Source organism: Eublepharis macularius, chromosome 5, assembly GCF_028583425.1.
Source record: "Eublepharis macularius isolate TG4126 chromosome 5, MPM_Emac_v1.0, whole genome shotgun sequence".
Taxonomy (NCBI): domain Eukaryota; kingdom Metazoa; phylum Chordata; class Lepidosauria; order Squamata; family Eublepharidae; genus Eublepharis; species Eublepharis macularius.
In genome coordinates this window covers 125364187-125389367 of record NC_072794.1, presented here as the reverse complement: position 1 = coordinate 125389367, position 25181 = coordinate 125364187, and the positions used below count along the sequence as shown (strand labels likewise).

The 25181-nt window shown below is 45.8% G+C and overlaps 1 protein-coding gene across 1 annotated transcript in view; it reads left to right on the top strand.

Annotated features, from left to right (window-relative positions):
- The first annotated feature begins 512 nt into the window (after positions 1-512).
- RSBN1 (round spermatid basic protein 1) overlaps positions 513-25181 on the top strand; it is a 37852-nt gene continuing 13183 nt past the window's right edge. The window contains exons 1-2 of the mRNA XM_054980834.1: positions 513-961; positions 17552-18222. Coding sequence (XP_054836809.1) covers positions 514-961; positions 17552-18222 — 1119 coding nt within the window. The 5' untranslated portion in view covers position 513. The remainder of the gene's footprint in view (positions 962-17551; positions 18223-25181) is intronic.

Genomic DNA, 25181 nt, shown 5'->3' with positions numbered 1-25181 from the left:
TAAACAGCGGAAAGGACACGGCGGCGCAGGATGCAAAACGTGGTTACATAATTGTGAGGGAAACTCACTTTGCACATGATCAGAGCCCTCCGTCGTACTGTTACTGTTCAAGGGCACTTTCCAGGACTTAACCGTGGCATTGAAAACAGATTTCGGGGCTGACCCCGAACGAACTCCAAATTAAGCTCTGGGAAGAATCGCTACCCCCGCCTGCGAGTATGGCTGCCACTTTTCCTCCTCCTCTGCCTCCCCCATAACTGAGTGGACGGCCCACGTGACTGAGTCGTCCTCCGTGACTCTCTGCACGATCCTCTCCCTCGAGAACTACTCAGGGGCTACGCTAAAACTTCTCTTCCCGGCAAGCTGCGCGCCAAAGAGCATGCGCTGGCATGCACAAAACTACTATTCCCAGCGTGCAAGCTTGAACTACAATTCCCAGTGGCTGTCAGGCGACGCCTGCGCTTCGGTGGCTGGCGCTCGGGCCATTTAAATGTGTGTGAGGGAGACGGCGAAATGGCTACGCAGGTCGCTGCAGTGCGCGCCGTGTCCCGGGGCGCGGAAGAGACGCCCCCGCTCCCTCTTGGGGACCGGCCTGGCCGGCCGAGGGGAGGGGGGAGGAAGCGGAAAGGGCCTCCCGGGGAGCCCGGGGGGTGCAAAAGGGCCAAGCTGAGCCAGCAGCCGCTCGTGGTGGGGCCCGGTCAGGCGGAGCCACTGCCTCCGGTCACCGTTCCCGGCCTCTCGGCTGTTCCCGCGGTCCCTTCCGCCGCGGCCGGCCTCTTCACCTTCTCCCCCCTCAGCCTTCCTCCGCAGGCCCCTCACTGCGAGCGCCGGCATCACCACAGGCACCGGCACCGCCCGGACAGTGGCGGCTCCGAGCCCGGCCGCTCCTCCGGCGACAAGCCGCACAAAGGCCGGCGGGGAAGCTCCGGTGACGGCGCTGCCGGGCGGCCCAGCAAGCGAGGTGAGCGTCGTCGTCGGGCGGAGGAGGGTTCACAGGCGGCCGGCTTGCTTCGGCCTCGCGCGTTGGGCACCCGCTGGGTTGCGCAGCCCCCTTGGGCGCTTCTTTCCTTGGCGCATTTTAAGTCCGCCGCAGCCCGCGCTGCGGGACGAGACTTTCCTCGAGGGCTTCCTCCGAGAGCCGTCTCTTAAGGAGCCTGGCGCTCCAAGGATGGGTGGCAGGGCGACGGGCCCAGCAAGGCAGCCCGTTATGAGTTGGCTTCGGTGCTGAGGGGGCGCGAGGAGCTCTCCAGGATTGTCTCGCACTCGTCCAAGGCCTCTTCCTTGACACCTGTCACCTTGCTAGCTGACAGCCTTATTGGAAATCTCCTAAACTGCCCCGTGACCTGTTGGAGCGCTCACTTTTATGTTTTTATCTTTGTGTTTGCTGTCAGAGCAGTATTTCTGCCGTCTCTTTCAGATGTGCATCATTACTCGTCTGCTCCTTTCACAAGTTCACCCTGAGGCAGGATGCACTAAAGTTCACTCAGACTCTGTGTTCTTATCAGTATCTCATTCAGATTGATCTCTAACCTGTTGATCTTGATGTGTCAACTGATCAGGCTGTGCTACTAGGTTTTCTGTATCTAGGCAGTCTGTTCCTCAAAATCTCTGTTTTGTGGAAGTGATACAGATGTCTTCGTAAAGTTTAGGCTAGTGTCAATTTGTATGGTCGAATATAGGTTTTCATGAATATTTTTTAAAGCTTTTTGCTGTTGATCTTGAAGATACAAAGTTTATTCTTGCACTGTTACATAGTTCCTACAGTTTTGCAGCTGCGTTTAGGAAACCTGACTGTAAGCCTAACTTTAAATTAGGGACTTGACATGTAGGGAATCATACATGCTTGTCTGGAACAGGAGCTGTACATGTCACTGAACAGATATGGGACTCTTATTTAAGGCAAGCCGCAGTTCTTAGGTTGTTTAAAATATAGTTGTGTAATCTAACTCCTGAAATGATTGTTTAAAAAATCAGTTTGATTCCTTGTACCTGTCATCTTTAGTTGACTTGATCGCTAAGCTAATTGGCTGCTATTACTACACATGTAATTTTAAATTTGAGAATTGCTTATTAGATACACTTGATGTTTCCAAAACACATAATCTGGTTGTGACACGTGTGTCATTACTGCAAATATCTCTGGAATGGCTGAACTATTATCAAAGAGTACATCAGTGATCTTGGCAAAATCTATACCCTACAGCCATTTCTGGTGTTACTTAGCTTATCAAAACAAGAATTGGTTCTGTACTTCACTTGATTACATTTGAATTTTACATAACTACGTCCCTGCCTTTTTGTGGCCCTTTGATATCACCCCCCCCCATATAAATGTGTGCTTAGTAAAGATCCACTACATTTGTAATTGACAAAGTGAAAGCTTGGGCTAGGATAAGATCTTCAATGTGCTGTAGGAGTCCAGTTTGTTTCTGCTGCAAGAGACTAACATGACTACTTCTTTGAAAACTCCCTGTGTCTCTAATGGGTGGAGTGTAATTCTGACTTTTATAGTGTCCTACTTTCAGTCTTAAAAAATAAGGTCACAAGAACATAAAATCTTGTTGGTGCCTAAAACAGTCTGAGTTTGAATTTCAAATTCCTGCTCAGAGTCTAATACAGTCACATAAACTATATTAGCTGCCTGGTGTGAATGATCAAACTTAATGATGCATGCAACAAAAACATTGTCCCTAAGCTTGACTTAAATATCCTTATTTTGATAAATGAGACAGAAGTAGTGCACTGTTTTTCTTCTAGAATACTGCAGTATTCTACTAGATTTTTTTTAAACCAGGTAGTAATGGGCTGTAGACTCCTACCTCAGAATGAAAGACATCTACATAACTTGTGTTTCATGTTAATGTAAAAGTTCTAATTGTAAACATATAGGAACAAGAGATGACTAAACCTTTTTCATTAGTGAATTCACTAAACGTCACGATGGCAGCATGATCAAAGATAGTGTCAAGAGAATCTATGGCAAGCATGTGCTTCAGGGATACACTTGACTAGCCAGAATTGTTGCTCTGTTAACTAAACAAAGTATACTAACTGTGGTCAGGCTTTTGAAACTTGATATGTATTTCTGAATAGGCAACAAATAAGAATGTTAATATGAATGAAATAATCTCCAGCCAAATCTAGTTCTATTTTGCCATTTTTCTTGTTCCTTTCACTTTCCAGTTGAATAAAAGAATCTATATGTGGTGTTTTGTCTCCTTTAGGAGAGCTGTTATACTTTCTGAGTGTTCCCTAAGATTTCACTGCTCTTGCCTTCGTTCTCTCTGTTTCACTTATAGTATAGGAAGACTTAGTTATAGATGGTAGTAGATTGACAGAATGGTTAGGCCATGAGTTTTACTGTGAAGTAAAAAAAAGAGATCCTTTATTTTAGAGGAAACAGTTTTACTTAACCAGAAACAGATTTTATTAATAAGAGCATATGCATAAAGTTTTCAGAGTAGTAATTAAGGGTATTGGTTTCAGAATAGTTCATGAGTGTGAAGGTTTCAAGATAGGTACAGATCTTCAAATGTTTATAAAAAGACTTGGTCACAAACACTTATTTCTCCCCTGTTGCTACTTAGACTGATTCATCCACAAAGTCAAACACACAGGCTTCTTCCCTCAGCACTTCACTCTCAGAATAACTCTCTCTCTCACTCCCCCTTTCCCTCATCCACTTTGCCTAAACTTCCTCTCCTCCCCCTGGGGTACAGCTATCATCCAATCACAGCAAGCTTCACTCACCCATCCAGTCCCCTTCCTTCTTGCTTTAGCAGCCGGCATTTTTAACTACATTAAACATTCAAAGCCCTACCTACATTACTTAGCTGAACTAAAATACACAAAAATATTCACATGGCAAAACATTACACCATATTTTACTTCATGATTATAAAATCATTGTAATCAAGTATTTCTACAGTGGGATAGGTTGGTCTAAAAGAATGCCAGTACTCAAATCCCACTTGTACCTTGCAAGTAGGGTCCGGGCTGCTTTAAGTGCCTCGTCTATGCCTGTCAATCTGCATTTCCTGGTGTGTTAACATACACACCAGGAAAATGTGTTAGAACTGACACTCAGTGGAGAAACTAGTACCTCTCTAATACTAGAGTAATAGTAGTAGATCCTGGGTAAGAAACTTGTAAAAGCTTGATGCCATATGCATCCTGTCGGGGTTCAGGCGCACCCCATTGTTGATGGGTTCCTCCGCTGTAGTGCTGCCAAGCTGCTGCTCCTTTAAGAGTGTTCCTGCCCCCAGACTGCCTATTTGGTCTGATGCCCTCCACCTTCTGCCCAGGTGGGCACTCCTGTGTGGCCTCAAATGCAGCAGGAGAAGTGCTGGGGCAGGTACCCCTGAAGCTCCTCTCTTGCCTGGGAAGATGGCCCTTACAGCAGGAACAGCACCTCCATTATCCTCCCTGGCCAGGAACTTCTGCTTGCCTTATATCCCTCCCTCCAAAGTGACAGCCTTCTCCCCATCCCATGTGCCTACCCCCAGGGCCAATCCCCAGGAGCCCAGACCGCCCTTCCCCAGGCTCCCTCAGGGACGACCCCTTTTCCCTGCCCCCTTGCCTGTCACCTCCCGTACCCTCCCTATGGCTCTGTCAGTGGCTGCCAGCTGTTCTGCCTTCTGGCTGCTTCTCGTGCCACTCTCGATGGCCTTCCAGGTGTGTGAGGTTGGCAGGGGAGGGGGGCTGCACCGTTGTGGGATCATCTGGGCTGCCCTGTGGGGTTGGCTCCAGACACATCCCAAGGCTGTTATGATTGTGCAATTTGCCTTTTCTGGTTTGAAAAATTTACAAGATAAAGTATATTTAGCTGCACTGCTATAGCTCTGCCTGTGGCCTCAAAAACCAGGCTGAAATCATCCTAGGTAAGCAACTGTTTAAACTAGATATTTGTTTGAGAATTTGGTGGCCTAACTTGTGGATTAAACTTTAAACAATTTCCTTAGACAGTCAGTATGTATTGGAATAAAGTTGTTGGGTGATTCACAACAGTCATGGCCAAAGTGTAGTGGTATATCACCAGTCTAGTAGTATGATGAAATAAATATGACAGTTCCTTGCTCTTTCTTTTTCAAGTGATTTGCTGAAATTTGAAACTGCTACTTCCACTTTAAAAGAGGTTTTGTTTGATGAAAATTGTGTTCTGTTCACTCTTCATTGTGCTCAGGATGGCATCCGGGCTGGATGAGGAACCTAAGTAAGGATGTGGTGATGGGGAGTGTCATAGTGACCTCTTGCCTTTGAAGTCAGTTTCTCAACCCAACATAGTTTTTGAAGGTGGCTTGCAACGGCTACTTCTAAAATGCCTGTCCAGACCTCAGTCTTTGTGTGTAAGGCAGGGCTCTGTGGGGGGGGGGAGGGGGGAGACAGAGAAATGGGGCAAGGGGCCTTCTAAGACAGAGGCCAACCAAAAATTTCCCCATGAACTTAAATGGGCATCCCATTCCTGGTAACATCCATGTAGTCATTCTCATTTCATTTTTGCAAAACAGAGATGCATTCAGATGAAAATAGTGACAAACTGTACTAGCAACAATTCAGCTGAATTTGCTCATTCTCGTGGTGGGTGGGGAATGCCTGCTCCCAGCCTCTGCCCCCCACTACCATTCACATGGTTGGTGGAGGAACAGGCCTGGGGAACAGGCCCGGGAGGCAAAAAACTTCCTGGGCCAGTGCACCGCAGTGCACTCCCACTAGACACGACAACGTCACTTCCTCAAGTGACATCACTCCTGGTGGTGGTCATGCTCCCATGCTTCACAGGAGTCCAAATTGCCCCCTGTAAGTGATGTCATCCCCCACCCCCCGGTGGGAGTGTGCGTTGCATGCACATGAGAACATTCTCCTGGTGCCAGGTCTCCCCCCCCCCTCCCGCCACTGCCAGGAGGGTAAGGGGACCTGTCAACCCTGAGTGTAAGTCCATGAGAATTGCTCAAGTGGTTACAGTTGCCAACAGACTTGGAGGAAAATGTCTTGACTTTTAAATAGAAGTTGAATATGTGGAAGTATGCAGCTGAAACCTTACATGGTATAGAAATAAATAATACCATCTGATAAACTACATCTCATTAAGCCTTTGTTGAAGGGACAGGACATTTCTCTCCAGGCAATGTGGGTAGCCACATTCACTGCCTACCTGATAGGCATTTGACAATGAACGGAGCACATTGGAAGCAAGTTAGGAACTGCATGAAGGTGGAGAGAAGAAAAAAAATATTCAACCTTCCCTTGGCCCAGATCTTTCCCTTTCAGTTCATTATACACTTTTAGGAACTTGTGTAAACCAATTTCCTGTCCCTCAATCTTCTCTCACCCAGTTTCTGCTGACACTCAACTGTTCCCATGATTCTGTGCCTTCCAGAGAATAATGAACATAACCCTTTTCAGGTTGTACCCCCACCCCTTTTCATAAAATAATATTTTTCTACACACCTGAGGAATATGTGTATACTAGTATGAGTACGTAAGATCTCTCAACGTCACTGTGGTAGACTTTAGAGATTTTTTTTTTAAATGAAAGTGGGTTTGAACCCACTTCAGATGCAGTGTAGTGAGTCCTCACTAGGCAGACATTTATATGAAGTTATTGGTGGGGGGAACAAATGGGGTCAAAAGGCCATGAAATTCAGGAAGTACAGAATGAAATGTAATCATGTAAAGTTGAAGAAAAGTACAAAATGAATTGGCCACTTCTCTAGTGGGTAACATGAGAAATGGCTGTTTAATCCAGGATCTAGCAAAATGGTTACTATGTATAATGGCTTAATCGTCTTCGTCCTTCTGTGCAGCCCCACATTGGGACTGCGCAGGCGCAGGCCAGCCGCGGAAAAGATTTTTCTAGCTCTAAGAGATGTGAGGGGGACGTTCGGATCCACCGCGCATGCGCGCCGGTGTTCCCGCCAATTTTGAATGCATATATATCCGAACGTCCCCGGCATTTCCTCAGTTCCTTTTTCGCCGCCGTCGAAAAGGTTCTTATTGTCTAGCGTTCGTTTCCAGCGTCTCTTCGGAGTTTTGGATCGTTTCTTCTGCTGGTCGGTATTTTCCCCTTGTCATCTGTCGGGAGATACCGTTCATTATGTCGCAGACATCTTTGTTTAAAAAGTGTCATAAATGCGGCACTAAGATGACCCATTCGGACGGCCATGAGCTCTGCCTCATCTGCCTGGGCGAGGGGCATGTTGTCGAGCGCTGCTCCATTTGTATGTCCTTCACTCCGAAGGCAAGGAGTGATCGGAAGGCCAGGCTCCGTGCCTTCTTGTGGGATGCCAACCTTCTCCCCCCCAAGCCATCGGGCTCTTCGGGAGATAGGCCGCGCTCCGCCGCTCCGTCACCGGCGCCGTCTCGTAAGTCGCCAGAGCCGCTCCCCTCGGAACCGACGGGGCAACCCGTTCCGGAGGCCCGACCTGATTCCGGTTCCGGGGATCGTCCTTCGAGCCGGAAGGCCAAGAAGCGTTCCGCGCCCAAGCCGAAGTCCTCCTCCAAGCCTTCGGTTCCGGAGGCTGTTTCGGAGCCCCCGTCCAAGAAGGCCAAGGCGAAGTCGAGGGCCAAGGGCCGTGCATTGTCCCCAGCTCCGACTGTGCTGCCTGGTTCTCCGGCCGAACCAGTCCTGATACCCGACGATGTGGTGAGTCTCCACACCCCGTCGCCTCCTTGCACGCCTCCTCCGTCGGTTCCCGAGGAATTTATGCCGTTTCCGCCTTTCCCGGAACCGTTCCAATCTTTTGAGCGCTCCCTGCCGTCCGCCCCGGCGCCTTCAGAGGCCTCCGTTCCACTGCCGTCTACCTCGTCGGTTCCGATGCCTCTTCGCTGGCCTGCCCCGGTGCCTGCTCCTCTGCCCCCTTGCCAGCCGGTCGCGGGGGTTGGGAACATGACCTCCTGGCAGGATTTTGTGGCGTGGTTCCAGCAGTCGCTGCCCTTCCTGCAACATCCGTCGGTTCCGATGGTCTCCGTTCCGGCTCAGCCAGTCGGGCTCCCAGCACCCGCTCCTCCACCTCCGGGCTTGCCTCTGCGACCGCCGGTTCCTGCAACTTATCCGTCGGCCCCGACCGCTCACCGGTCTTCGGTTCCGACGCAAACCTCGCCGGAGTTTTCGGATTCCGAGGATGATGAAGGTCTGGCGTCACCGTCGGAGTGCTCTTCAGACGCGGCCTCGGATCCTTCCCCGGATGACACCGTGGGTGGGCCCCGCTCATCGTCCCCGAATGACGATTACAGGCTATTCTCCGAGCAAATGGTGCGGATGGCCGCCGCGCTGGAGATAGACGTCTCCTCCACGACCTCCAAGCCCAAGAGTAAGCTGCTGGAGGCGCTGTATTCCGGGTCCCCCGCGTCGGTGGCGTTTCCCCCTGTGGAGGATTTTGTTGATAACGCTCTCGCGCTCTGGCAGACGCCGGCGTCCCTGTCCGCGACGGCAAAGAAGGTGGAACGGTACTACCGTTTAAAGCAAGATGATTGCCCGTACCTCTTCAATCACCCGAAACCCTCGTCGATCGTGGCTGAGGAGGGTCAGGCTCGGTTCCGTTCCGGTTCCTCGTCGGCCCCGGCAGACCGAGAAGGCAGGAAGCTGGATGGCGTGGGCAGGAAACTCTACTCATCCGCGTCTCTGGGATTCCGTATTGCCAACTTCCAGGCCATAATGGGATCCTATAATCTATTCCTGTGGAAGAGGCTGTCCTCTTACCTCTCCGACCTCCCGGAGGATCGCCGCCACCTGGTTAAGGCCCTCCAAGCCGAGGCCGTGAAGCTGTCAAAACAGCAAATGACAGCTGGCAAGGACGCCGCCGACTCTGCAGCGCGAGCGATGGCAACTTCGGTGGTCCTGCGTCGGCACGCCTGGCTTCGGTCCACGGCCCTGCCTCCAGAGAAGAAGGCGAAGGTGGAGGACTTCCCGTTCGAGGGGCCCCAGCTCTTCTCGGAGAAGACGGATGAGTCCCTCTCCCTGATGAAGAAGAATCAGCAGACGGCCAAGTCCCTCGGGGTCGCCCCCTCAGCCCAGTCGTCGGGTCCGAGGTATCGCTATGGTCGGTTCCGATCCTACCAGACCCCTTACCAGCCTTACCAGCAGCGTCAAGGGCGCTTCTTCTCGGGCCAGTCCTACGGTCACCGATCCTACTCTGCCCAGCAGCGTCACCCTTCCAGGCGCTCCGGCCGGTCCAAGGGCAGGCAACAGCCCTCATCACCCAAGCCTTCGACCTCGGCGCAGAAGCCCTCGGTCTTCTGACTGCACCTGAACGCTCCCCCGTTGGCCTCCGAGGGTGCTTCCTCTGCTGCCCAGTTTCTGGACAGGCTTCGACCTTTTTTGCCCTGTTGGCAACGTGTTACTTCTGACGCTTGGGTCCTGTCCATTGTGGCCCATGGTTACAAGTTAATGTTTACGGATGCACCCCCTCTCTCTCTCCCTCCCCGTTGTTCTCCATGTTGTGATGTTGTGTTACACAATAATGTTATGGAGTTGGTTACCAAAGGTGCTGTCCGGGTGGTCAATGTCTCTACTTCCCCATGGGGATTTTATTCCAGATACTTCCTTGTGGATAAGAAGGGTGGAGGTTCCCGGCCTATCTTAGACCTTAGAGGCCTCAACGGTTATTTGAAGGCTGAGAAGTTTCGCATGCTGACCCTGGCGCGAGTCATGGAACTCCTGGAAGTGGGCGTCTGGCTGGCCATTCTAGACCTGAAGGATGCCTACTTCCACATTTCTATATTTGAGGGCCACAGGAAATACCTGCGGTTTGTGTATGGGAATTCTGTGTATGAATATACAGTGTTGCCCTTCGGGCTAGCCTCTGCACCCAGAGTGTTCACAAAGTGCATGGCCACCGTAGTGGCATACCTGCGGTCCCAGGGTTGCTTTATCTACCCGTACCTGGATGACTGGCTCCTGGTGGGACCCTCGCCTGACTCTCTCCAGGCCCATATTGCCCTCACTTTGTCCGTGCTGGCTAGGCTGGGCTTGGTGGTTAATGGGGATAAGTCTATCCTGACCCCAGGCATGGCCATTAGGTTTATTGGGGTCCATTTCAATTCTCTGCTGGGTAGAGCCTTCCTGCCCCCAGACCGGTTGGCCAGGCTTTCCGCTTTGGCCCGGCATTTTATGCATTGCCGGTATCAGACTGCCCTTTTGGTTCAGACTCTGTTGGGCCTTATGGCCTCCACCACAGGGGTGGTTTTCTTTGCGCGCCTGCGTATGAGGCCTCTGCAAAACTGGTTTGTCCGGAGGTACAACCCCCTCACCATGGGTCAGCACCAGAGGTTTTCCATCCCCAGGGTGGTGCTGCGCTCTCTGGCCTGGTGGACTGTCCCTGGGAACCTGTCTGAAGGTTGTCCTTTCGGCCCCTTCCTAGCTGAGGTCACGGTTTATACCGATGCCTCCAACTTGGGATGGGGGGGGCGCTGTGGACAGCTTTCGGCTCAGGGCATCTGGTCCCCATCTGAGGCATCCATGCATATCAACCTTCTTGAGCTTAGGGCGATCCGTTACTCCCTCGCTTCTTTTGCAGATGCCATTCGGAACAGGAGGGTTCAGGTCCTGTCGGACAATACCACGGCCTGCTACTACCTCAACAAGCAGGGAGGGACGGTCTCGCTCAAGCTCTGCAAGGAGGCAACGACTCTATGGAATTGGGCCATGGTCAACAACGTCCTTCCCAGAGCCGTGCACATTGCCGGGGATCTCAACACCTCGGCGGATGCGCTGAGCAGGGTGTTTTTGCCTCAGCACGAGTGGTCCCTAAACAGGGTTTACCTCGACCAGGTTTTCCGCACATGGGGCACGCCGTTGGTCGACCTCTTCGCCACTGCCCGCAACAAACAGGCCCCGCTGTTCTGCTCCCGGGCCGGCATTGGCCGCCACTCCCTAGGGGATGCCTTCCAAATACCTTGGTCCCCAGGGCTCTTTTATGCCTTCCCGCCCTTCCCGCTCCTGTACAAGGTTCTTTCCAGGGTCAGGGCCTTCCGAACCCACTGTATCCTCGTTGCCCCTCGGTGGCCTCGCCAGGATTGGTTCCCCCTTTTACTTTCCCTGTCCCAGGGGCGATGCCTCCCCCTGCCTCACGCCCCGGACCTCTTAACCAGGGACGGGGTGTGGCATCACGATGTGGCTGTACTGAATCTGACTGCCTGGCTTCTGGGCACCCGGGAGTGAGCCTCTCTTCTGGAGTGCTTGGGGTGATCTTGAATGCCCGGAAACCGTCCACCAGGTTGTCCTATCAGAGGAAGTGGTCACGTTTTTCCCGGTGGTTGGCCCTGAAGGGGGTTTCTCCCTTTAGTTGCCCGCTTCCTGTCATCCTGGACTACCTCCTGGAACTCTGCTCCCAGGGCCTTGCGTTTTCCAGTGTTAAGGTCCACATGGCTGCAATCTCTGCCTTCCATGAGCAGATTGATGGGAAGACAGTTTTTACTCACTGGCTTTCCAAGCAGTTCCTGAAGGGCCTGTTCAAGACCTTCCCTCCTAGGGCCCATCCCATTCCGCAATGGAGTCTCTCCCTGGTTCTCTCCCGGCTGATGCTCCAGCCCTTTGAGCCTCTATCTTCTTGTCCCCTACCTTTGCTCACTCAGAAGGTGGCTTTCCTGGTAGCAATCACGTCCTCTAGGCGTGTTGGGGAGAGCTGTCTGCCCTGCGGTGTGACCCTCCCTTCCTGCAGTTTTTCCCTGGTACTGTCATGCTCCACACTAGCATGGAGTTTCTGCCCAAGGTAGTCTCAAGGTTTCACCTACAGCAAAAGGTGTTCCTCCCTTCCTTTTTTCCAACACCTTCATCCCCAGGGGAACGAGCACTACACACATTGGATGTAAAGCGTGCTTTATTGTTTTATTTGCACCGCACCAAATGTTTCAGGAAGTCTCCTGCCCTGTTTGTGTGTTACTCTGGGCCTCGCAAGGGCTCACCTGCTTCTGCCCAGTCCATCTCTCGCTGGATTGTGTCTACGATTAAACTTTGCTATCAGCATGCTGGAGTCCAGTGTCCCTTGTTGGTTACCGCTCATTCCACTCGAGCGCAAGCTGCTTCTGCTGCCTTCCTGCGAGGAGTGCCGCTCCGGGACGTCTGCCAAGCTGCGACATGGTCCACTGCAGACACTTTCATCAAGCACTATTCTGTGGATGTGCATGCACGACGTGACTCGGCTGTGGGCACAGCTGTCCTGCAGTCCTTGTTCAAGTAGACACTCACACCCGCCCCCATTGGTGAGATGCTAGTTACTCTCCCAATGTGGGGCTGCACAGAAGGACGAAGACGATAAACAGGGTTTCTCACCTGTAACTGTTGATCGTCGAGTCTCTTCTGTGCAGACACACATTCCCTCCCGCCTGCCCCGCTGTGAGTGCTTGGTTTCTTCCATTGTTTCTCCGGCGGCTCAGGTGAACTGAGGGAATGCCGGGGACGTTCGGATATATATGCATTCAAAATTGGCGGGAACACCGGCGCGCATGCGCGGTGGATCCGAACGTCCCCCTCACATCTCTTAGAGCTAGAAAAATCTTTTCCGCGGCTGGCCTGCGCCTGCGCAGTCCCAATGTGTGTCTGCACAGAAGAGACTCGACGATCAACAGTTACAGGTGAGAAACCCTGTTTATCTCATGCTATATAATCTCGGCTTCATTTGTTAGTCTTCCAGTGTGATATATACAATCATATGTCATGTCTTCCTGCACTCTATATGGGGTAAGCAAGTCACTCTACACAAAAGAATAAATGGTCATATATTTGATACTAAAAATAACTATTATTCAGAAACCAATAAGGGAACATTTCAGCCTCCCAAGACATGTTGTTGCTGACATAAGTCACCATTCTTCAGTGAAAACAAGCAAAACAAAATCACCATACACTTCAAAGAGAGACTACAGCATGACTCAATCTCATTCTGAGACTGGAATTTGGGATTCCATAGTCATTTTTGGTACTAACCATCTTGGTAAACCTTGGACTTGATAGCCATTCCTCATGTTGACCATCTTAGCAAAACTAGAGGAATAGCCAATAATGGCTATTGTGAATGGTCTCTAAACCTCCTTTGAATTTTACATAGTTACATTTTACCCTCCTACATGTATTTCATGGTCCTGCTGTTTTTTGTTTTCATTAAGAAAACCTGCTACATTGAGAACCTGATACACTGTATCTGAAGAAGTGGATTCAACAATAACTTATACAGGAATCAAATTTTAATGGTTTCATGAGATTACTATTCCTTTTCTGCTACAATAAACTGCCCCTGTTCTGGATTTACTAGATACAGTTGCAGTTTGTTAAGGGACTTTGGACCGGAAATATTTATTGTGAATTAATCAAGCAGTGAACCTTACTGTTCTCAAGTCCTTGTTCAGTAGCCTTGTTAGAATGGTAAAGCAGTTAATACCCTTTTCAAAATAAAATAGCATCACCTGCATATTTTTTCTTTTGAGCAACTGCAGGTAACAGATACGTAGTACCTGATTGTGTACAATTTAAGCCAGTGTTAAATTACCATCTCTACAGAAACAATTAGAGAATCCAGGATGAATATAATATTAATTTGGCAGTTTCCATTATGAAGTGTTATCTTTTCCCTGCATCCCAGCAACTCAATAGGTGTAAACAAACACACTCCTTCAATAGCCATGCATTGTGAAGCAGACTAGAAGGAAATATGAGCTGTAGGTTGCTGGTCTACAAGCTAAGATGTAGTGCGAATTTCAAATTGAAATGCTTTTTCAGAGTACAGTCTGGTATTTCCCTCTTCAAAGAAATTATGAACTGTGTATTTCAGTTTATGAAGCTGTAGTATACAGCTATACGTTGACATAAACTAAGTTGCATGACTGCCTAAATTCAAGCCTTGCCATCCATACATTTTTATTTGCAATTCTTAATACAATTAACTGTATACAGTTAAATCAACTAAATAAAACCTTTATACATGAATCTACAAGCAGAAATGTTTAAATCTAAATTTCTCATATTTGTAAAGCTTTGATCTCAGTCCAAAATAACCTGCTCTATAAATGAGTGGAAAATCTATTAAGTTCCCTTCCTACACAATTTTAAACCCACAAACACATCCAGGATACTTTATCTTGACACAGGCTATTTTCAGGATAATTACAAAAGCATTCTATCAAATTTATTCTAAATTGATCAGTAGATTTGGAGGGGGGGAAATAATCTGTGCATGCCACTTTTCTGGAACTTAGATGGCAATCTTGTGCATACTTATCTGAGAGTAAGTCTCATTGAACACAGTGAAACTTATTTCTGAGTAGATACACATGATTGTGCCGATGATCCAGTTTGCATTTTGTTACAATACAATACACAATTACAATACACTCTACTTCACAAATAGCTAAATTTCAATCACTGGGCTTATTATTTGTTCATATCAACCCTTAGAGAGTTGTGCTTTGCATCTACTGAGTAGAATAGTTTCTTAAAATTGAAATGGATGGTTTAATGCCATGCATGACTGTAGGCCTGACATGAACTAAACAATCCATGTGTTTATTAATCCATGTGTTTATTAGCTTAATGCAAGACACCTAGCAGCTATGTTGTGAATATATAATTATGGCTTCATTTTTTTTACTCAGGACTTCTGAAAACTTGTCACAGCATCTTAATGAGCTTTGATCTCAGCAATAGTTTGAAGTCGGGAGCCTGTTTGTGTGGTATTTGCTGTATTCATGGACTCATTGTGATTGATAACTCATTCTGACTTCAGACGGTGCACCAAATGATGAGTGGTGGCTTAAAATAACTATTGAAGCTGTGTATGGTTTTCTGCTTGTACTGATTATCAGAGCAGGCAATAAGAACAACTGCCTGGATTTCTCCTCTTGCCTGCCTTGTTCCTCTCTAGCAGCTTTTTTCAAATTATCCATTGAAATTGTCCTATTCACAATTCCTTAGCAGTAATACCTATGACTTACAGTGAAATCCTAAGAATAGCTATTCCAGTCCAAGTCCATTGAAATCAATGGGTTTAGACTGGAATAACTGTTTAGAATTTCACTGTTAGTCTGTAATGTGCATAGTACAAGCTAAGGGTCATGAGGGGTGCATGTACAGGAATAACTACCTGTCCTAAAATTGTGTGTATGCTGTGCTGTTCTCCTGGACCTGCCATACACTGCTAGATTTTTCTTGCAGACCCCAAAGGCTGCAACCCATATAACAAAATATTTGATTTCAAGAGCTTACAGCCTTGGTTCTTCTGCTCAACTTTTCTTCATAAGTATTTCTTCAATAACTTACATGTTTGAAACAGTCTATAAATATGAAGTTGCCAAGAAAGGCATAGTTTTCTTTAGAAGTCAAGCACTAATAATTCATGGCTGTTGTGGGTTTTCCGGGCCGTATTGCCGTGGTCTTGGCCTTGTAGTTCCTGACGTTTCGCCAGCAGCTGTGGCTGGCATCTTCAGAGGTGTAGCACTAATAATTCATGTTTAGCATACCATCCTTTCAACCATTTAGATTGTACAAGAGACACTGATTTCTTTTAGTAAACGTAACTTGGAGAGGTGTAATGGAGATCTGTCTCTCTCCCATTCCTCATGAACTTCCTGTTAAGCCTTGTGTGTACTTCATGGAACTCAAAGGGTTTACTTCTGAGTAAATGTGTCTAGGACTACGTTGTCTTTCTTTTTGTTCTCTCCATTGAATCTGTGAAATCACATTTAAGATTCTACTGACAGAATATTTTTATAGAGGAGGTACTGTAAGCGTAATAATATCAAGAGATACTAAAGGCTGCTAATTGTGTTAAGGGTTGGTTCTGATTTGCCGGCTGCTGAAATATATGGATTTTTGGGGAAGAGATTTTTAATATAGAAACAAAACTTCTGAACAACTGATCAAACAAAGATGTTGAGTTTTGTATATCATTTAGATTGGTGGCTACTTCTCACATCGGGAATCAGGATCTTTTTGCAAGTGATTTCTCAGATTAGTTTTAATATTGGAAGTGTGGTCCAAGTCAGACCCATGATGTGGCAAGTGGACCTCTTTTCTCCATGCCTAGTCTTCCTATCAGTGCAGAGTATTGGCATTTACTCTGAGCAACTCTACTTACCATTGTTCTCCCAATAGAGAATTACAACTAGGCTTTTAGGCTTTTAGTAAGGCTTAGATATGCTTATTGCCATAGAGTCAGCTTGTCCTAATGGACTGACCTCTTCTTCCTTCTAGTATTTTGGCAGGTAGTAGTGGCAGACACACAGTGTTGCTTTTTCTGCTTATTTCCAGAGTTGTTCCTTTCTAGCTTTTAAGGGGGAATATCTTCTAGCAATGACTTTATATGCTGATTTGAAATATTGAAATATTGAATGTTCCTCACTGTTGGAACCTTCTGAGGTTTGATTCCCTCATCCTTGCTGATCTGTGTCTTTTCCATTTGGTCAGAGGAGATTCCTCATCTGACTTTGCTTCTATTTGGCCCAAGTGTAGGTGTATAGACAAGTTATTCAAATGTACTTTCTCTGCTCTTCTATCTGCCAAGGGGAGAGTTGATGATAAATTCTGGAGAGTCCCCATAAATAGGTTAGCCAAACACTTTAAAATGTGTCCATGCACTACACATTCTGTGCCCAGAAAAGCTGAATTCTGCAACTTATGCACATATTGTAGATTGCATGACATATTTTGCTGCTGGCAAAATAAAATCTTCAGTGCTTCTGAGTTTTTGCTAGTCATGTGAAAGGTTATGGAGCTACATAAACTGCTGAAGCCCTTTCCTGAACTGTTGAGAACCTGTTTTGCCCCTTCCTTTACCTCCTAAGGTTTCAGCATTCATTGCCCCTTGCTTGCTTTTTTTTCTTTTAAAAAATGAGATACTCAGGGAACCAAATTCTGCATCTCGCACCAGTATGAAATCAGTGTACACACAACTCTGCTGATAATTCATGAATGAGTTTGGCGTTTGACTTGCAGGTAAACATATTCAAACCCTTGTGCTATGATTTATCCCACAATTAACCTATAGTACTGTAGTGTACTTCCCACTGAATTCAGATGTCTTCTCAAAGCCATTTTTTGTGAAGCTTTTACACAAACTCTTACTCCCCTTCCAATACAAGAATTAATCCTAAATATGTGTTATTGGAATATCTACATCCCTACTTCCCATGTATCCCCAGCTCCTTTTTCTCTCTCTGCTTTTTTTCTATATGGAGAATTTTAGATTGTATGTTCCTCAGAGTAGGAACCTGCTTTCTTGTAGTTGGCAAAGGTTGTACACAGTGACAGTACTATATAAATAATGAACAGTAGTAATACTTGAGTGAATAGGAACTGACTCAGGAAGTAGCAAGAACTTCTGGTTCATTTTAACTTCATAGACTACAAATTTTAAAAAGTAGAGCTAAACAGCCAGTCTTGTGTCTAACCTTTTCATAATATAATTAAACGCTTTTCTGCTAATCTTGTATGTCTAAACACTGACAGTTACTACAGTCTCCCAAAATGTTTGTGTGGGGAGAAGCTTAACTTCCTAACCCCTTGAATACTTAGATGGATAGTTATACACCAACTGCAGAATTCTGATTTTCTTATTATTTTTAGACAGCAGAGATGAGAATGGCAAGACCCAGAGAGCTGATGGTCTTATTATGAAGAAAATAAAGAAAAAGAAGAAAAAGAAACACAGAGAGGATATGAGGGGGAGACATCTGAAAATGTACAATAAAGAAGTGCAGACTGTGTGTGCTGGTCTTACCCGTATCAACAAAGAGATTTTGACTCCAGGGGAGAGTGATAACTTGGAAGAGAACAAGGAATCTTTTAGGTATCTAAAAGATGAACAGCTGTGTCAGTTGAATTTGGGCATGGAAGAATACAGGATACCCCAGGGAGTGCAGTCTCCATTTACTACCCACCAGGAGCATTCTGTTCGCAGCAACTTCTTAAAAACAGGCACTAAATTTAGTAACTTTATTCATGAAGAACATCAGTCAAATGGTGGAGCTCTGGTCCTTCATGCCTACATGGATGAACTCTCATTTTTGTCTCCAGTGGAGATGGAGAGATTTTCAGAAGAGTTTCTTGCTTTGACATTCAGTGAAAATGAGAAAAATGCAGCCTACTATGCTCTAGCCATAGTCCATGGGGCAGCTGCCTACTTGCCAGACTTCTTGGATTACTTTGCTTACAACTTTCCGAACACTCCAGTGAAAATGGAAATCCTTGGCAAGAAGGATATTGAAACAACAACAATTTCCAACTTTCACACTCAGGTAAAAGAAATTGTCTTAAATATGTAAGAGAATGTGAAAGGGGTCACTTAAAGAATCCTGGAGTTATGGAGTATTATGGCAGAAAATAAGAAAAATCCAGACTTCATGTCAGTCAGTGACTCCTGCTACCTTTAATTGGTTGGTGCACATCTAGAGATATTTGCTTCCTGATTTGTAAGTGTCTACAATACTCTTATTGCAGTGCGGTTTGACTTGTCTACTTAAGTGTTTGCAAATATTATCCCTGCTGTAAACAGGATCGACGAACCTGAGTTAAAAAAGGTCCTTCCTGTCTAGCATACACTTGGATGGCAGGAGGCATCTTTATTACTATGTACTTCTTTTCCACAATGGTTAGATTTATCAAATTTCTTCTGATCTTCTACAGATACCTGAAGTTTTTAGAAATTATGAATGCTCTAGTTTGCAAATACTTGTACTTAGCAATACTTTGGAGCTGTCAATGAAAATAATTTTAAGGTGGGGGGAGAAGGCCGAACGAACATGCATTGCATTTTGTAACTACAGATAAATAATTTAACAACCCAAGCAGCTCTGGGCAGTTGCATGTGAGAGGTCTGCTGGCCTATGAATAATTGGGGAGAGCATTTGTGGGTAGTAAGAAAAAGATAGCTCAACAACTCATTTTTATAGTTCTACTAGTTAATCTCATTTTAAAGTGCTAATTACATTTGGACAAACTTGAACAATATTACTCTTTGTTTCTTGGACCAACCTGTCTTTACATGGCAGGGCCAATCTACTGCCCAAGCATTTGAAACCACTGCTTGGGTTCAACAATTCTGCAGGGAGCCAAACTCCTGCCGCGGCTCAGCTTACTCCCATCTGGCAGGCATGTAGCAGGGGGCCACAGCGGTGGGGCACTAATCTGTCTAGAAGAGCAGTATATAAACACAGTTGATTATCATTATTGTTGTTATTATCATCATCACCCACAGTTGCCTTTCAGACCATGCCACTGTTTCCTGGGACCATTGTATTAGCAAGCGCCAGAGATGCTTGCAACCAGTACCTCAGGGGGTCACTTTTGAGTTAAGCTCTGGGCTTGAAAACACCTGAAGATTTGTGGGTAAAGCCCGGAGTGGGTAATGTTTGGGAGGGACCTTAGTGGGGTATAATGCCATAGAGTCCACCCTCCAAAGCAGCCAGTTTCTCCAGGGGAATCGATCTGTCTGCAGTTGGAATTCCAGATCTCCAGGCCCCACCTGGAGTTTGGCAACCCTAGTGACAACACAAGAGTTTGCCGCAAAATACCTTTGGGCTCATGGCTTAATAAAATACCTTGACTGCCCTAAGGTGGGCAAGCTTGTAAATTTTAATAGCGTGACAGGGAAGCTGTGCTCTGTGTTGAGAGGCACCAGAAAATACCTGATAACTGTGTTACAGTTGGTATGTTAATTGTATGAAATATTACTGACTCATTTACAATAAACACCTTGCAATTGCCCTGATAAATATTAATCTCTCTCCTTCTGGCTTGACATGCTCTGGTTCCAGTGCACTTTTCTGTATCCTCAAGTCATCTTAGCCTCTAACCCAGTCTCATGCATATTTACACCGATCCCATATCTTCCCATTGTCTTGTTTCTCTAGGCACTTTGATTCCTGAGTCTCAGATCAAGAGATCCTCTCTTTTGGAGCTATGATCTTGGTAACACAGGAATTTTTTTCCTTACCTGCTCTTCCATATTATTTTAAGCTGGTCTGGAAGAATATTGCTTGTGGTATTTACTGCAGTAAACTTTTCCAGAAGTTTCTCTACAAGCATAAAATGTAAACATACAAAGAAGAGAAACTGTGCAACAATGAAACTAATTCTCAAGTTTTTCTGGGGATCCTGTGTGGTGAAGTATAATTTGCAGTTTGCCTTTGGTATTTGTGTGCCAGAAATAACCTCTAGCGGTTTTGTGGCAAGATTATAACATAGGTTTATAATGCAAATCAAGTCTAATTGAGTTTTGAGTAATTTCAATGGATAATTAAAAGCACTGTGCTTTTAATTTTTCCATAACTAATGAAACATTTTTATTTATTCTTACATATTTTGTCTTTATGTTTAAGCTACCTGTATGTTATAATTTAAAGTACAATACAAAATCAGTGAGAAAATTCAGTAAAACGTATCTTTTATAAAGTCTGTAGCTCAGGTTGCAGAAAAACAAGGGGAACATGGAAATAAGGTTTTGTCTACTGCCTGGGAAGCAATGGGGGAGGAGAAACTGCAAGCAAGCTGCCTGGTGCAGAGTACTTCTCTTCTGCTCTGTCCCTTCACCTTTTCTCCCTGAGTCCAATGCTTCTGTTCTGTTTGACTGCAATGATAAGTGAGAACAGTTGGCAAACAATCTGAGTAAGACTTATTCTATTTTGGGGTGGTTTCCTTTGACTGCAGTAGAAAACATTCCTCAGGAGCCATGAGAGGGCAGAGGTAGAAAAAAAGATCAATGTAATCATGTAAAACCACCTTGCTTTCATGTGTGCATTTATTAATTAAAAATATAGCCCACTTTCCTCCTGATCAATGGACTCAAAGTGGCTTACATGAAATTTAAAAACAAATACAAACTCATACCTACAGAAATACAGATAAAAAGAAGCAGACCACAGCCTCAACTCATAGGCTACCAACAGCCTATGAGCTTGGAAAAGCTCAATTTCACAGAACCTCTGAAATCTGTGAAAGGCCATATTCTCAGGAAGCCCATTCAATAGTGCACAGGGTGCAGTAACAGAAAATGCAGAAACAATGACATTTCTTATTGAACTGCATGAAGAAACTGCTTAACAATCCCTGGTCAGATTGGATCTGCTTTGTCGACACATGTATGCCTCTAAGCATGTGCAGAATGCCTTTTAATAACTGAAGAATAACCTCTGTCAAGCTCATTTTCTACTTTCATCCACAGTCTGACATTAGGACTAAAAGACTGAAAAAACATAATGCTCAAGCAGATTCAAATTTCAGAACTGTGTGCCTTTCAGAACAGGAAGAAGTAGTATTTTTTGCAGAAGGCCAAAGGGGTGGTGGTGGTGGTAATGTTCAGGCAATGTAAAGCCTTTTCATCTCTTGCTATAGAAAAGTAAAATCTTTGGGAGGATACAAATCTGCGCAAAATAATCCGTTCTCTAAAGACTGAGGCTGCAAATATGCACAAATGCAGAGTGCTTTTACATAGTAACCACAAACCTCTATCTGTCTGGTATTAGAGGATAATTTCTAAAGTGAAAGACAGTGATTTATAAGCAGGCATAATTTAGGGAGCTCCCATTTTAATAATGATGGCACTGAGTAGTTGCTAATCTCCTCACTCCCAGCTTTCCTAACAGTTTTGAATTCTGTCCAGCCTTATGCTCTGCAGTGTCTCTTCAGAGGAAGAAAAGGGTGTAACTCTCCTTAGGATTGCTTTCCTATTCAGCAAAGGGCTCGGAGTCATGATATGATCACAAGCATATCTCTTTTCCCTGGATAGCTGATGGCATGCCATATTGCAGATATATGGCTTGTTCTAAGATATCTATGCATGCCTAAATGTGATAACGACTGCACATGTGATTTGGAGATGGGAGACAATAATTGGCACTAAAAACTCAACTACATTTACTGATAGTTAATTTCATGTTTTTTATTTTTTTAGTCTGGTAAATAACCCCTCTCTTTAAACCCATGATTGTGTCTTCACAGAAATACCAAATGGCATATGCCTTACTCCATGAAACGGTGGGGACTCCCATCCATAACATCATTAGGTTGTACCCATTGAGTCTCCTGTTTTAGGATAATGGGGATCTGTCAAACCTAGCAGCCCTTAGTATACTCACGTCTCTCATCATAACATGCCTGTCTATAGGCCTGATTAAATCTTTTTCAGAAACAGCTAAGGAACATTAATGGGGCTGTTTTGGTACATAAAACCCACAACTGAGGTTTGCTGTCTAATCCAGAGAGTTTATGTGGAAACCTGAAATAGGGTGCACTTATGGATGCTCTTCCATTGAGAGAAGTGACAAAACTATATCATCTATATAGAATAGATTTTCTGGGTGCTTACTAAAGCTTGCTTGTGCATTGGGATAAGAAACTACTGCTTTTCACCATAAAGAAATCTTTCCCAACGGAGACTGAATCTGAGACTTTGTGCTTGCCAAGCATATGCTCTACTACTTCCCGCTGGAGTTTAGTCTCCAAAGGGTTCCCTTGAGATGAGTGCTCTTCTAGCATTATGACAACTATGGTTGCTGTGGCAGATAAATTCAGGAGAACTTGACTGCTGTACCCAGTATTCTTTGTACTCTAGCTGCATTGCTAGACCTTGGTGGATTTGTTGTCGAAGGCTTTCACGGCCAGAGAACGATGGTTGTTGTGGGTTTTCCGGGCTGTATTGCCATGGTCCTGGCATTGTAGTTCCTGACATTTCGCCAGCAGCTGTGGCTGGCATCTTCAGAGGTGTAGCACCAAAAGACAAAGATCTCTCAGTGTCACAGTGACACTGAGAGATCTCTGTCTTGTGGTGCTACACCTCTGAAGATGCCAGCCACAGCTGCTGGCGAAATGTCAGGAACTACAATGCCAGGACCATGGCAATACAGCCCAGAAAACCCACAACAACCTTGGTGGATTTGTTTTTGTGATGGAAGATTATATCATTTTCTTTGTTTATTTAGGATATTTCTATGCTGCCTCTTCGGAATCCTGCTTGAAGTAGCTTACAATTAAAATCACCACATTTAAAAAAGCCATTGAAAATAAACAGCATAAAAACTATCCATAAAACAGAAGCAGAACATTAAAAGGCTGCTTAGATAAAACCCCCATATTAAAAGCCTGGGTAAAATGATGTGTTTTGGCCTGGCACCAAAATAAAGGAAAGTAGGTGCCAAGTGAGCCTTTAGGTGGGAAGGCGCTTGTGATAGCCTGGTGCTTCTTCAGCTATCCTACCATTTACCGTCATACCTTCCAGTAGCAGTGACCAAATTGATTTACTTAAGTTCTGGGTTGCAAGTGCTCTGTGAGGCAATGTTAACAAATAACTGTGTTGAGTTACATGTTGCTGCAGACGAAGCCCGGGGAGATAGAATAGGAACTGGAGATAATTTCTCCTGTTTTTCCATTCCCTCCCCATTTTTCTCTTTCCTGGAGTCACAATAACACCTCTGTTTCATAACAAAAGAAATGTTTGTCTCTTCCTTAAAAGAGCTCATGCTTAACGGTTTGGTAGATAAAGGAAGCAATGTAACAAGGTATTGGTTGTTTATGGCATGGGAGGGCAGAAGCACTGCTTTCCATTGCTAAATCTTTTCTATTTCTAAATAAATTATTTTTTTTTAAAAAAGAAGCTCTGCTTTAGAAAAGTTACAGTTTCATACATGCAAGTTTCCATAAAATGACAGGCCATTCTGTCAGAGAGAAAGAATGATTATACTTGGCACCACTATACCCAAGAATCTCAGCATCTTGAAATAGCATTAGCTTGGCTCCTGAAGTACTTCTCCCATTCTCCAGTGGTCCAGGTTGGGGTAGTCACAACTCATGGGTAGAAGCTCCTCCATGGAGACAGGCAGGGTCATCACTCTTTTGCTAACTCCTGGTAGGAGGGATGTCATCCTCAGTCTCCTAGTTCCAGCCCTTTGTGGCTTGCAAGTAGGTGGTCATTTCTCTGCACTTATTAGAGAGCGTGGTGACTGGATGTGCAATCCAGGTCTGGGAACCAGAAAAAGAATGGGATTTATGTTGATCTGGCATGATCTGGCTATGCTGATTCCTCAGGGCAGACCCTGGATCAGATCCAGGCACCTGGATTTGCTGGGGCTGGATTATCTGGCTGTAGGCAGCCACAGTGAAGGCAGAGCAGCAGCAGCAGCAGTGCAAATGGAGCCAAACACTGCCCCACTGCAGGAGAGCGGGGTGAGGTTGGCAGGGTGAATTCCCATCCTGTTCTGCTCCTCCTCCCACCCATGCTCCAAAACAGCCCTTTCAAGCAGCTACCATCAGCTGCCTTTTAAACTTCATAACTCGGCAAGCCTCAGTAAAGGGATTCTCTGATTTGACAATCGGATTCTGTGGTTCAACAATAATAAGCTTGCAAAGGAGTTCTGTCGAACCAGAGAATCCCATGCTGGGGGGCGGGGGAGCCATAGAGTTTAAAAGGCTTGGAAATATTTCTTCCATAGGAAACAATGGAGAATGACTGGGGGCAGCCTCTTCAGGAGCCCACAGAATGGGATCCTGGGGTCCAGTCCTCCTGAAATTTGGGGGATCTTTAGTGGACAGTCAGGAGTAGGTTCCTAGCAAATTAGGTGATTGCTTAAAAATGCCTCCTTGAGCCCCTCAACATTATTATTCATAGGGAATAATGGCTGGTCAAATCCCAGATTCTCTAACCCAGATCAGAGAATCTGACTGGGATAGCTGGGATCCTAGATTTTGTTTTGATCCCTGAAACTCGTATCTGAGATTTTTTTGGGGTGCACACTCATAGTGGCAACTCTTTTTTCCTCCACTCTCTTTCTTGTTGTAACTGTCCTCGGTCTGCCTAGCTTGGAAGGGCTTCTCAGCTATTGCTGCAGGATCAGGATTAGAGGTACCTTTCTGGCATATGCTGTCCTTTACTCCCTGGGAGAAGAGGATTGGTGTGGGGATTCCATGCTTTGGCTAGGAGCTTCCACAATCACTTCCTACAAGGCAGCAGAGGAGTGTCAGTGGCAACAGCCAAGATACTCATCCCCCAGTATGGAGGAAAGTTCCTGTTGCCCCATCAGGGCCCATGTTGAGCAGGGCTTTGAGGTCTTGCAATGCTTTCCCCACTGCTCCAGATTTCGAAGACCCTGTGGCTGAGCATATCCTCTCTTGCCAGAAGCATCCACAATGGTAAGCAGAGTGGGTCTTGAACCATTGGAACCGTGAAAGAGGAATTCCCCTCTTTTTTTTTTCCTTCGGGGACACG